At 43.3% G+C, this 13,982-nt stretch overlaps 1 protein-coding gene across 1 annotated transcript; it reads left to right on the forward strand.

Moving 5' to 3' along the window:
• Positions 1-7,623: 7,623 nt before the first annotated feature.
• LOC118642194 (replication protein A 70 kDa DNA-binding subunit-like) lies at positions 7,624-9,537 on the forward strand. The gene is given in 1 exon segment (XM_036279788.1): positions 7,624-9,537. A coding segment is annotated over 1 exon segment (1,851 nt). The 5' UTR covers positions 7,624-7,654; the 3' UTR covers positions 9,506-9,537.
• The last annotated feature ends 4,445 nt before the right edge of the window (positions 9,538-13,982 follow it).

The following is a 13,982-nucleotide window of genomic DNA, read 5'->3' on the forward strand; positions in this document are numbered from 1 at the left end:
AAAAAAATAGAAAAATGTCCTCGGGTGAGGATAAAAAAAAAAAGAAGACTAGAAATGGGAAATACACACTGAAATTTGAAAACTGTTTTAAGTGTATATAAAAGCAATACTGAATAACACAGCTGGTAGTAAACTTAAGGCACTTATCCTAAGAGATATGCCATAAATAACTTTAAATTAATAAACTATAAATACATTAAGAAAGGTAGGGATTGCAGACCTATGTCAGGTTATTAAGGAAATGAGTGATAGTTGAAATGCATGCCCCAATTTTGGGGTTGATTTCTTTGGAGAACAATTGAGGTATTCCAGCAATTTTCCTTGGGGTCCCAGACCAAAATAGCGTATTTCATGTCCTTAGTTCTCTGGGGGTTACATCTGCTATTTGGTGGCAGCTACATAGCAGGACCTGAATTTCAATTCTTTCTCCTACTTACAAGCTGTGAAATATTGGGTAAATTATTTTACCTTTCTGGGCCTCAGTTTTCTCATCTGTAAAATTATACATATATAACTTATTACAGAATGATCATGAGAATGAAATATGATCATGTTTGTAAAAGTGACTATCATAAGGTGGGTGTTTCTGGATCATGACATTTCAGGCTGAGTTGTGAGTCAACCACATGTTCTGTATGTCTGGCCATGCATAATAATTTCAGTCTACACAGTAATATCAGAATGTTCACACTAAAAATATATGGAAAAAAATAATGAGTGAAAACATGTATCCACTAGCAAATTAAAAATACAACTTAATTCATTTGTTTCTCAGTTTTTAAAAAAAATATTATAAGAAACGCCCTGCCTGTTTAGTAGAAAAGCAACTTACTAAATAAGAAATGCTAAGCCTACATTTGAAAGTGCACATCAACGACATGAGGCTGAGGGGCAAAGCCTCCCTTCTCTACCTCCTCTTCCTGTTGGTAGCTGAGGTGAAATCAGACTTCTTCCACCAGGTAGGACCAAACCCTGAAGATCAGGTCCTGAGGACAGAGCATGACTTAGAACCTTAGGCTGGCGCCTGGCAATGCTCATAAGCTATGAAAGGCCCAATTAATTCTTTTCCATGCTGAATACACATCACCTTTCAGTTCCTGAATGCAGTTTTGGACTTTGTATCCTCTTCTCCCCACATGGTTCCAAAAGAGAGTTAAATAATTTCCATTTCTATTAAAACTTTCCTGATGCTGTCAAACATGCCATTGTGAAAAAGCTTTCCCCCTGCCATTAAGAGGCTCCTAAAAAGGATTTCAAGTGGCATGTTCAAACTCATGTGTCATCCAAATAAGCAACTGGAAGCAGATGTTTGGATGCACGTACAGCAAACTGTTCCCCTGCAGCTCCTAAAAGACGCGGTGAACTCAGCCGGTTAACCTGCTGCGAGGCGGGGGAGGTGCTGTGCGCTCTTTTTCACATGGCAGGTACCTGAGCGCTGGTTTGGGACACGCGGTGGCCTGGTCTCTGAGGTGCCAGTTTCTTATATCTTTTATGTTAATGCATTTTCTTGCAATTTTCCCTAACTGTAAGTTTACTTTTTACTACACAATGTTAGAAAAAAAGAAAAAAAAATTAAAGGATACTGTTATCTAATAATTTCTAACTAAATATTCTCTTATGAAATTTTCTTCTATAACTTTCACTGGTGGCCACTATTTCTGTAACACTTGACAGTTTATAATGTTAATTTTTTTCTTCACTCTTTAATTAAACCTGTGAGAGAGATAGGACAAGAATTATAACTCCTATTTCACAGATTAGAAAACTGAGGTCAGAAAGTTTATAGAGGATATTAAAAAAAGATGCTGGTTGCTCATTCCAGACAACTACAAATGTCTTCCTTTAAAGACAAAGCATCCTTTTCAGCTTCCCGTGGCTTTCTTGAATTGTAACTGATTGCCCCAAAGAAACTCCACAGAAGTAAATTCTCTTGTATATATTCTCAGATGGTTAAACACTACTGCAACCAATACTATTCCAAAGAAGGTAACTAGAATAAAAAGAGTAAATTGCATTTACCATTTATGATGTACCAGGTTCTGCATTAAGTGCTTTATGTGTTTTGTCTCATTTAATTCTCATAACATCCCCAAGCAGAACAAAAACATTATCTCCATATTTCAAATGAATGAAACAAGCTTGGAGAGATCTAGTGACTTTCCCGACAAGCAATATTGTTGAATCTAGTAATGTATCCAAGTCAATCTGGCTCCAGGTTCACCCCTCTTAAGCAATGCTTTATACAAAGCTAATTTTCTATCCCTGCTGACGACACAAAATATGCGTGTTTGTATTTCGGTCTACATTGAATTGCCTTTGTCAAAAAAGTTACATTGTGCTATATTGCTGGTGTGAATACAAATACAGCCACTTTGAAAAAGAGTCAATTTCTTATGAAGGAAAACATACACTTAGCATATAAAGCTGTCATCCCACTCTAGAGAAACAAAAACACTTGTCTGCACCAAGACCTGAATGGGAATATTCACGGCAGCATTACTCATAATAGCCCCAAATTGGAAATAACCCAAATGTCTTTGAGCTGGTGAATGGATAAACTGTGGTACATCCAAATGTTGGAATACTACTCATCAATAGAAAGAAAAACCTATTGATAGATGCAGCAGTGTTAGATGACACTCAAGAGCATTGCGTAGAAGTCAGACAGAAAACCCTACAATCTGTGTGATTCCATTTATGTGGAATTCTAGAAAATTTAAAATTATAATGACAGCCCTGGTTGGAGTGGCTCAGTTGGTTGGAGCATTGTCCCATACACTGAAAGGTGGTGGGTTTGATTCCTGGTGAGAGCACATTACTGAGTTGTGGCTTCAATTCCTGGTTGGGATGCATACAGGAAAGCAACTGATTGATGTTTCTCTCTCACATCTCTCTCTCTCTCTCTCTCTCTCTGCCTTCCCCTCTCTCTAAAGTCAATGAGCATGTCCTCAGGTGAAGATTAAAAAAATTTAAGCCCTGGCCATTTTGCTCAGTGGTTAGAGCATCAGCCTTCGGACCAGAGAGTCCCAGGTTTGGTTTCCACTAAGGGCACGTACCTCGGTTACAGTTGGTCCCCAGCCCTGGTTGGGGTCATGTGGGTGGGAACCACACTATGTGTCTCTCTCACATCAATGTTTCTCTCTCTCTTTTCCTCCCTCTCTCCCTCCCACTCTGTCTGAAGATAAATGCAAAAATGTCCTCGAGTGAGGATAAAAAAAAAAAATTTAAAAACTGCCCTGCCGGTGTGGCTCAGTGGTTGAGCATCAACCCATGCACCAAGAGGTTGCCGGTTCAATTCCCGGTCAGGGCACATGCCCAGGTTGTGGGCCCAATCCCCAGTGGGGGGCATGCAGGAGGTGGCCGATGTTCTCTCTCATTGATGTTTCTGTCTCTCTCTGCCTCTCCCTTCCTCTCTCTCTAAAAACAAATCAATAAAGAAAAAATTTAAAAAATAAAAAAAACTATAATGACAAAACACATCAGTTGTTGCCAAATGGCAGAGGGAAGTGACTAAAAGGGGGTGCTGGGAACATTTGAGATCATGGATATAGGCTGTACCTTTACTGTAGTACTTCGTGAGTTTATGCATCCATCATACCTCATCCAACATCACCTTAGAAAGGTGAGTTTCATGGTATGTCAATCATACGTCAGTTAGTCTGACTCAGAAACAAACACTGCGTCAGGTGGGCCTCGGCCTGGCCCTGTGTGTGAGGTGAGCTGTTGTTCACTGCTAGGGTGACGGTTACCTTTCAGCTCCCCTCATCCCTTCAGAAACACTGTGACTCTCTTCAATTCTTCTCTTCTCAGATCTCCCACCCCCTCCCCGGAACAGCTGGTATTGCAGGTGCAGAATTCACTCTTGCCCGGGTTGTGCAAGAGTTTTCGTTGGGTTCAGGCCTAGTGTGGGATAAGGCCTCTCCCATTATGGAGGGCACTGTGCTTTACCCAAAGCCCGCTCATTGAAATGCTAATCTCATCCAAAAACACCCTCAGGGGACGAACGAGCAGGATAACGTGGAGCCACAGATCTGGGCCCCAGGCACAGCCACGCTGACGCTGACGCATAGAATCAACCATCACTACTGTGTTCAACTGTTTCTCCCCGTTTGTGGGGAAAAGGAATAGAATCTCAGGCAATGAGCTCCTCAGAACTGCTTTCCTGACTTGGGTAATAATGAGAATCCCTTGGAGACACGTGTTAAAACTGCAGGTCCCCTCCCCAGCAGATTCCGACCTAGGGGGTCTGGGGTGAGCTCCAGGTTCTGCAGTTTGAATAAGCTTCTTACAGGATTAAGAGCAGGCGAATCTGGGCAACAGCACATTAAAAACACCTACTTGCCACCAGGAACCAGACTCTCTGGCGGGATTCACAGGGCGTTCGCGTGATGTGAATCCTATCATTTGCAGCTGCTTTAATGGTACACAACAAAGTCTACTTGAGAACCCTTTTATTAAGCAATTAATCCTGCCCGGGATGTAGCTAGTCTCCTCCTGAAGGGACTCCATTAATGTGGCGTAGCTTCAGAGGCTGACGTAGCAGATGTTCCCAGCTGATACAGGCCCATCGTGGCCCTTCACAGAGGTGGGCTTGGTGCAGCCAGAACTGCTCCCTGGGCACCAGCTTCTCACCACACGCTGACCTGACCCTGTGTAAGCCCCACTGAGGCGGGACCAGTGGCCCCGCAGTACCACAAGCAGGACAAGAACCTAGAAACTGAAGGGAGAAGTACACCTAATACCTCTAAAACATACAGCGAGCTTTTTTTTTTTACAGAAAGCTTTAGCCTGGAGTGGAAAGGACATCAGATAACTATCTTGAAATAGCTGAAGAGTGCTCAAGTGGAAGAGATGTTTGGCTTTTCCCTCTCTGCTCTCAAGAGACAGAAATATCCCCAGTGGGTGGAGGCGATGAGAGGGGGTGTGTGGGCTCGACACTAGAAGGAACAAACAGAGAAAACAAGGACCTACAGCTTAGAGAGCCGCTGTTCGCCCGCTGGCCCTGCACCCAGAGCTGCGGGACCTGGGGCAAGCCCGTGATCCCTCGGAGTTTTCTGAATTGCAAAGTGAGAATAATAACACGTCCAGGGCTGTGATGTGGATGAAATGAGAGGTTTGTGAAGCTCTTAGCAGAGAGCTTGGGCCCATGATTCCTGCCAAATAAGCTGTGGATGACAAAAATAAGAACAGGTAAAGCTGTGAGGAGTGAAGACATTGCCTGAGGAAGAGTAAACACCAGAGGTGCCCAAGTCCCTCTCAACCCTCCTTTTAGGGGGAAGGGGCACGATGGGGGTGGGGCTCTGCGCATCGCATAAGTGGTTGGATTGGACAACTTTTGAAGTCCTTTCACACTGAGCAATTTTATGGCTCTTAGGAGGGGTAGAGAACGCAGTTTTGTGCTTACAAAACGATTGCTCTTTTGCTTTTAGTGAAAACATTTACTCTCTCTGGGCAGCCAACCCTTAGTCTTTGAGTATAACAATCTGAAGGCCTTGTGATTTGGATTTCTACAGGGAAGTTATGACATTACACAACGCTCACTCTTATCCCACCCTTAATGCCAAAGCTGGGAATATGAATCACCAAACAAACCGATGGCAGAATACATTCCCCAGCAGAAGGAAAACAACTGAACTGGAGTCTTTACAGCAGGCACAGGCATAAAGAACACTGTGTTACATCCAGGACAATTAAGGCAGCAGTGTTTTTAGTCATAGGATGCTGGGATACCTATTAAAAACAGAAACTGGAACTTCAGTTTCCCCTAAATGTGTCATAAGGATGCCCAAATATCTGCAAGAATTGGAATCAAGGTAAAGGGAAATAACTATGATCTCCCTGTAACCTCAATGAAAATTCATGTCAGGGATTTTCAATTAAATGTGGTACATTAAAAAATTTGCATTTATATCCCTTCTGTCTGGAAGAGTGCCGTAATATATATGTTCCAAAGAATAGGCGACAACAGCCACTTAGAGGCATAAAACTTTTGGAAGAAGTGGATTAAGAGCAGTAACGGGTACAGCAGGGCCGAGAAAGCTGAGATGGAAGAATGGCAGAGAGAGGACCAGTGAGTGAGAAGAAGGTCTCAGGGACTGAGGCATTAGGTGTTATAGAGGATGTAGGTAATTATGAAATGAAAACTGAGAGCTAATTGAAAGTTGTGTAAAGAGAAGTAAGACCCCATGTCTTTCCCCCGCCCCCACCTAGCAAGCAACTACCTCCTGTTTCCCTCTCCCACATTTGGAAATGATGTGATTATCCTCTGGAAAATTTGAACACAAAGAGGTTCCTGAACTAGAATATCAGAACATGGTAGATATTAGGGGAGGATGGGAGGAAGATGCCCTGTTGAAAAAGGGGAGCTGAGTAAAAATCAGCCCCTTTTCCTCTGAGCTTTCAGAACAGACACAGCCAGGGTTGTAGCACCCAGCAGCTACTGAGAGAAGACTGGAGTCTTCTTTGTAAGAGACTTACATTTTCCAAAGAAAAGGTCTACAGACTCCGATCTTTTAAAAGGCCAGCTTACCTCTTGATCTCCCTAAAGCAGAGCCTACCATTTTAAAAGCCCCACCAGCACACATTGCAATGATCTATATCTCACTCTGAAATTTGACCAGACAACTAAGGCTCATCAGATACTTGAGGAAAACCTCCGACTTGTAGGAGAACAAAACAACAACAAAAGAAGAAGAAGAAGAAGAGGAAGAAGGAGGAGGAGGAGGAGAAAGAAAAGAAGGAGAAAAAGAAGAAAGAGAAGAAGGAGAAAAAGAAGAAATAACTTGAAGAAAATTAAAATAATTCAGAGAGCAGAGTTGGGGGGGGGGGACCCAAACCCACAACTCTAGCACCCTCAAAGAAACAGGAGAAGATGATATTTGGTCTATGAAACAAGGAATGAATATTATGAAGAAATAGAGAACAGTAAAAAGTACCTTGGAAATTTAAGCCATGATAGCTGAAATTAAAAATTCAATGGAAAGATTAGAAGACTCTCTTCCAGAGAGTTGATGAAAAAAGATTAACAGGCTAGCAGCACTATTTACAATAGCTAAGATCTGGAAACAGCCCAAGTGTCCATCAGTAGACGAATGGATAAAAAAGCAGTGGTGGTACATGTACACAATGGAGTACTATGCAGCTGTAAGAAAGAAAGATCTCTTATCCTTTGAGACGACATGGAGGGACCTGGAAAGTATCATCCTAAGTGAAACAAGCCAAACAGAGAAAGACAAGTATCATATGATCTCACTTATTTGTGGAATACAATGAACATAACAGTCTGAGGAATGGGGTAGTCCCAGAGACGTGGAAGTGGGGTACAGACTGACAATCCCCAGAAGAGGGGGTGGTGGGGGAGAGATAAACCACAGAACTTATATGCATGTATGCATGAACAGTGGACATGGACAACAAACTGGGGAAAGGGCAGGGAGGGAGGGGGAGGGGGGAATCAGTGGGGGAAAAAGGAGAAACATCTGTAACAAAAATTAATTAATAAAACAAATTCATTAAGAAAAAAGATTAACAGGCAATAGGAGAGAAAAGATTTTAAAAAATTAGAGTCAGCCAATTGCTTTAGAGCGCGCCGGAGCCAGGGAGTGAGTCCCGTGCATCCGAGGATCGGAAACGCAGGAGTTGGCGCGGCGGAGCCATGGTGGGCCACCTGAGCGAAGGGGCCATTGCGGCCATAATGCAACAGGGAGAGACATCCATAAAACCCATCCTCCAAGTCATTAGCATTCGTCCCATTACTACAGGGAATAGTCCACCCCGTTATTGACTGCTTATGAGCGATGGGTTGAACACTCTATCCTCTTTTATGTTGGCAACACAGTTGAACCTTCTTGTTGAAGAGTCACAATTGTCTAGCAACTGTATTTGCCAGATTAACCGATTTATTGTTAACACACTGAAAGATGGAAGGAAAGTAATTATTTTGATGGAATTAGAAGTTTTGAAATCAGCTGAGGAAGTTGGAGTGAAGATTGGCAACCCATTGCCCTATGTTGAAGGACATGGACAGCAGCAGGTAGTTCCTTCTCTGGTCTCAGCAGCCAGTCCGCCAGCCAGCAGGCCCCAGCAACAGAGCGGGAGCTCGGGAATGAGTGTCACTGTACCTAAGGCTTATGGTGCCTCAAAGACATTTGGAAAAGCTGGAGGTTCCAACCTAGTGAACAGTTCCGGGGGATCACAGGCCAAAGTGGTACCCATTGCCAGCCTCACCCCTTACCAATCCAAGTGGACTATTTGTGCTCGTGTTACCAACAAAAGTCAGATCCGCACCTGGAGCAATTCCCGAGGGGAGGGGAAGTTTTTCTCAATAGAACTGGTGGATGAAAGTGGTGAAATCAGAGCTACTGCTTTCAATGAGCAAGTGGACAAGTTCTTTCCCATCATCGACATGAACAAGGTCTATTATTTCTCTAAAGGCACTCTGAAGATTGCTAACAAACAATTCTCAGCTGTCAAAAACGACTAGGAGATGACCTTCAGTAATGAGACTTCTGTCATGCCCTGTGAAGATGGTCATAACCTACCTACAGTTCAATTTGATTTCACAAGGATTGATAATCTAGAGAGCAAACCCAAGGACTCACTCATAGACAAAATTGGGATCTGCAAGAACTATGAAGATGCCATTAAAATCACAGTGAAGTCTAACAACAGAGAAGTTTCTAAGAGAAATATCTATTTGATGGACATGTCAGGGAAAATGGTGTCTGCCACTCTGTGGGGAGAAGATACTGATATATTTGATGGTTCTAGACAACCCGTGATGGCTATCAAAGGAGCCAGAGTTTCTGATTTTGGTGGACGGAGCCTCTCTGTACTGTCTTCAAGCACAGTCATTGTGAATCCTGACATCCCAGAGGCCCATAAGCTTCGTGGATGGTTTGACTCGGAAGGACAAGCCTTAGATGGTGTTTCCATCTCGGACCTAAAGGGTGGAGGAATAGCAGGAAGCAACACCAACTGGAAAACTTTGTATGAGGTTAAATCAGAGAACCTGGGCCAAGGTGACAAGGCAGACTACTTTAGTTCCGTGGCGACAGTGGTGTATCTTCGCAAAGAAAACTCCATGTACCAGGCCTGCCCTACTCAAGACTGCAATAAGAAAGTGATCGATCAACAGAATGGATTATACCGCTGTGAGAAGTGTGACCGTGAATTTCCCAATTTCAAGTACCGCATGATCCTGTTGGTAAATATTGCCGATTATCAAGAGAATCAGTGGGTCACTTGCTTCCAGGAGTCTGCAGAGGCTATCCTCGGACAAAGCACTGCTTATCTTGGAGAGTTAAAAGAGAAGAATGAGCAGGCATTTGAGGAAATTTTCCAGAATGCCAACTTTCGATCGTTCGTATTCAAGATCAGGGTCAAACTAGAGACCTACAATGATGAATCTCGAATTAAGGCCACTGTGATGGACGTGAAGCCCGGGGACTACAGAGAATACAGCAGAAGGTTGATCGCAAACATCAGGAGAAATGCAGCCATGTGAGAAGCGCAGTGCCAATTGGGCAGAAGTTCGGAAACAAAGCTGAAATTAAATGGATTTCCTCTCACCCCCTGTGTACCAATTTCATGTTAGCTACCCAGTGCCCAGAGCCTCTTCATGGTGGACTAAGCCATTTCCTGTCTTAGGTGCATCTCCAAACCCGTTGGCAGGCAAAGGGAAACATGCTCAGACGGCCGTGGTGTCAACTGTCAGACCTAAGGGGTCCGCGGGCGAGTAGTGTGATACCGGTCACTCTCTTTCTTCAGGCTTTTGTCCGTTTTATTGAGACTTCATTATCTTCAAGCAGGAATTATGTCCCAAGGAACTGATCCTAAGTCAGCAGTCAGGGAACTAAATTTTATAACTGGAGTGTCTGCTGCTGCAGTCGTGACACCTTCACAACCTGGGCTGCCTCTCTGGAGAGACGGCGGGACGTGGTGTGTGGGACCTGGGCGTCCAGTACACGCGTCTTCCCCGAACTCGGGCTCGCTCTGTCTAGAGGTGCCACATGGTTGTTAATGCTCGGAATAGCAATAGGGCAGAATTATTAATCAAAGGACCTATCTTTTATATCTGAGGAATATCCTTCCTTCAGGGCTTAATAGACCAAGTCAGATGGGTCTGATATTAATCAAAATTGTCTCTTCTGAGGAAGGCTGATAAGCATTGACTTGCTGTCCCCTAGGGACATCCAGGCAACTACAAAGCATTGCTTTAGTTTTCAGTCCAATTAACGTGTTTAGGTTGGTGAGCGCTCACTTTGTGTACCTGTACATATTTCTTGCACTTGTGTCTCATTTCTTGATTAAAACTGTGTTAAATAGGTGGGATTTTGAAGGGAGAAGTCCTTTGTTTCCCTTGGCTTTGTTTTAATAAACATTATATTCTTTGCTTGTGAAAAAAAAAAAAAAAATTAGAGTCTATCCAGAAAGTTCTACAGCTGACTAATAGAGATTCAAGGAAAAAAGAATAGAAAAAAATTGAGTGAAAAAAATGATCAAATAGGTAATATAAGGAATTTCTCCATTTATAATGACATTATTCTCCTGATTGAACAGGCACATTATGTACCCAACCTATTGTATAAAAAGCATTCACCAAACCATATTATTTTAAATGACAATGGGAATTACATTGGGAACAAAGATCTAAGAAGTTTTCAGAGAGAGAAAAAGTGTAGGGAAAATAAGTGAGACTATAAGGAGTGAGAAACCGAATAGTATCAGATTTATCAATGGCAACACCAGAACCTAGAAGACAATAGAGCAGTGCCATCAAAATGATAAATCAAAGGGGTATGGAATTCTATACCCAAGCAAACTGTCAAGTATTAGATAGAATAACGACATTTTAAGACATTCTAGGCCTCGGAAACTCTATATTCTAAGTGCTCTAAGGGACTACTGAGAATGTGCTCCACCAAAACCAGGGAGTAAAACAAGAATGAGAGAGATGGGATTCAGAAAACAACATCTGTGCAGACCTGGAAATAAGCTGCTCAGGCCCCTTTTCGGAAATGACTTTGTTATTCAACTGAAAGCAGTGTGGTTAGAGCCGACAGCCTGTTGCTGGTAACTCCTTTGGGATATGCCTCAGCTTTTGAGCCAAGGTCGTATTTTTCTTGGGGTGGCCCTTCGTCAACAACTGAACAAGGTGGTGATAAAAAGACCCAACGTTTCTACCATATGGGGCATCTCGAAACAACACTGTGTGCCCTGGCACTCCCCAGCGGCTGGCAGAGTCTCAGCGCAGTCGGACAGTGCCCTTGCCCAGTCCTGCTCTTCCCATCAACCCCTGACTCCGTCTTAGCGTCTCCCTCAGAGAATGCCACTGCACAGGGCCTGCCTCAGGGCAGAAGCCAAGATAGGTTCCAGAATGATGGTCGTTGGGCAAGCCTGAGGTTAGGAAGAAGCCTTCAGGCTCCCAGAAGGTAACCACAGGTTGAAACAAATAAACAAACAAACAACAAAAATTGTTTGTGTACCCTGATTGACTTAAAGATGTGGAACATTGTTTGAAGTGGAATGTTACAGCTCTGTGGGAGAGTCTAGAAAGATTCGGGGACAAGTATAATGCCACTTAACAACAAGGATGCATTCGAGAAACACTTTGTTTGGTGATGTTGTTCTTGAGTGGACATCATAGAGCGACTGACACAAACCCGAGGGCATAGCCTCTACACGCCTCGGTATCTGATTCCGCCTACTGCGCCCGAGCTACAAGCCCGTGCTGCGCTTACTGCATAGAACCACACGAGATTCAATCAAACGCCAGAGAAAATAATGCCATCGAGATGAGTAAACACAAAATGTATGAGGCTGTTTACAGCAAACTTCTTTTTTCGTTAGTAGAAAGAGTACACTCTAAAAAGATGATAAAAAGAATAGTATAGTAAATACATAAACTAGTGAGAGTTTATTGTCATTATCAAGCAGTAGGTACTGCACGTAATTGTAGGTGCTATACTTTTATACGACTGGCAGTGCCAGTTTGTTTCGCCAGGGTCACCGCAGATGTGTGAGGACTGCATTGTGCCACAGTGTTACGATGGTTCCTATTCCACAGGTGATGGACTGTTCCAGCCCTATTGGGATCTATGGGGCACCGGCGTATCTACAGTTCGTTATTGACCAAAACGTCATTATGCAGCAAAGGGTTGCATGTACAAGACTAAGAAAAAGAAAACTCAGCCCGACCGGTGTGGCTCAGTGGTTGAGTGTCCACCCATGCACCAAGAGGTCACCAGTTAGATTCCCAATCAGGGCACATGCCCAGGTTGTGGGCCCAGTCCCCAGTGGGGGCATGCAGGAGGCAGCCAGTCGATGTTCTCTCTCATCAATGTTTCTATCTCTCTCTTCCTTCCTCTCTCTCTAAAATCAACAAAGAAAAGAAAATTCAAGTAACTACGGATAAGACCAATGTTATAATAGACAAGACATATAATCACTCTACACTACTTTGCTTGGCTGAGAACATAAAAATATAAAACTAAATACCGACTTCAGTGTAAAAAGTTGTGCTCTACCAGGGAAGGGAAGGATGGTGGTGAAAGAAAGGGAACCCCCCTTCTGCCATTGGTGAGAAAGCCCACAGACAATGCTGATGTGTCTAACACCGATATTTCCGTAACAGCAGTACAGTGTAGGTACGGCAAACAGCAGGAGGAACCTGTGGGGGAGTCACAGGTTGCCTCTGGGGAATGGGACTGAAGGGCGAGGGGGAGGAGCACCTTTTTCCTTCATAAGGCTTGTAATGCAATTTGACTTTAACTTTGTGCATGTAGATAAAAAATAAAGCAATTTAGAAAAAGAAAGAAAACTCATAGGCAGGAAGTAGAAACCTCATCAATAGGCGTTGGTCCCCAGAAATGTCAAGGGAAGGATGGTGGGAAGAGCATCAGCCTGCAATTGGCCTCGTCCCAGGTGCATCCCAGTGTAGTGTGAGGGCTGCAAGGTCCCCTCCACTAAGAGCCTGTGACTCGGTTAGTGATACCCTGGAGTCCATGATTAGTAAATCCTTCCTCCATTAACTCTACCTCCTGGTTTATCAAAGTAGGAATGTTCTGGCCTGTTCAGGAGGGTGTGATCGATCCTGGCTGGAATTTACTTATTGGAAGAGAAGAAAAAAACAAAGAATTATTATTGACCAGCTGGCTAGGGAAAATGCCAATATGAAAATAAAACAGAGGAAAGATACTTAAGATTCCGCGGACTGCTATCATCAACATATACTTTTCACCTGTGGTCCAGTGGTCAGTGTCTGGGCTAAAGGTCAGCAAGGCAGACTCGGACAGGGATTTAAAAGCAGGCTGCAGAGGAGGAAAATCCCAGCAGGTCAGGATAAGGAAGAAACCCTGTGTTTGCTCCTCACACTGATGAACAGATTGCCGCAGGAAGATTAGAGGATGCCGGCTCCAGATAAGGCGTGGTGGAGGAAGCCAGACAGAGGTTACATAAACAGCAGCCAGTCGGAGAAGCGAGTGAAAGGCATCTTAAACGCTGGCTCCCAGGAGAAGCAGACTACACAGGGAGGCAGGGTGCTCAGTGATAAAATCAATAAAGAAAAAGAAATTGTTAAAGGAGTCACACAGTATGTGACATTTTATGAATTTTTTTCACTCAGCATAATGCCTTTGAGTTTCATTCGGGTCTTCGCATACATCAATAATTAAACATAATAGTATGTGTAATCACTGACCAATTGAAGGAAGGATATTTTGGTTGTTTCCAATTTTTAGCAAATAAAACTGCCATGAACATAGTGCCTAGGTTTTGAGTAGACATAAATTTTTATTTCTCTGGGATAAATTCTCAGGAGTGCAATTGCTGGGTTGTACCGTAAGAGTATGTTTAGTTTGGTTAACAAATGTCACCATTTTCCAGAATGGCTGTCCCGTTTTACATTCCTACCAGCAATGTATGAAAGATTCAATATCTCCACATTCTCATTAGCAGTTGATACTGTTTTATTTCTTTTTTGA

This window comes from Molossus molossus, unplaced genomic scaffold (assembly GCF_014108415.1).
Source record: "Molossus molossus isolate mMolMol1 unplaced genomic scaffold, mMolMol1.p scaffold_m16_p_3, whole genome shotgun sequence".
In the NCBI taxonomy this organism is placed as follows: Eukaryota; Metazoa; Chordata; class Mammalia; order Chiroptera; family Molossidae; genus Molossus; species Molossus molossus.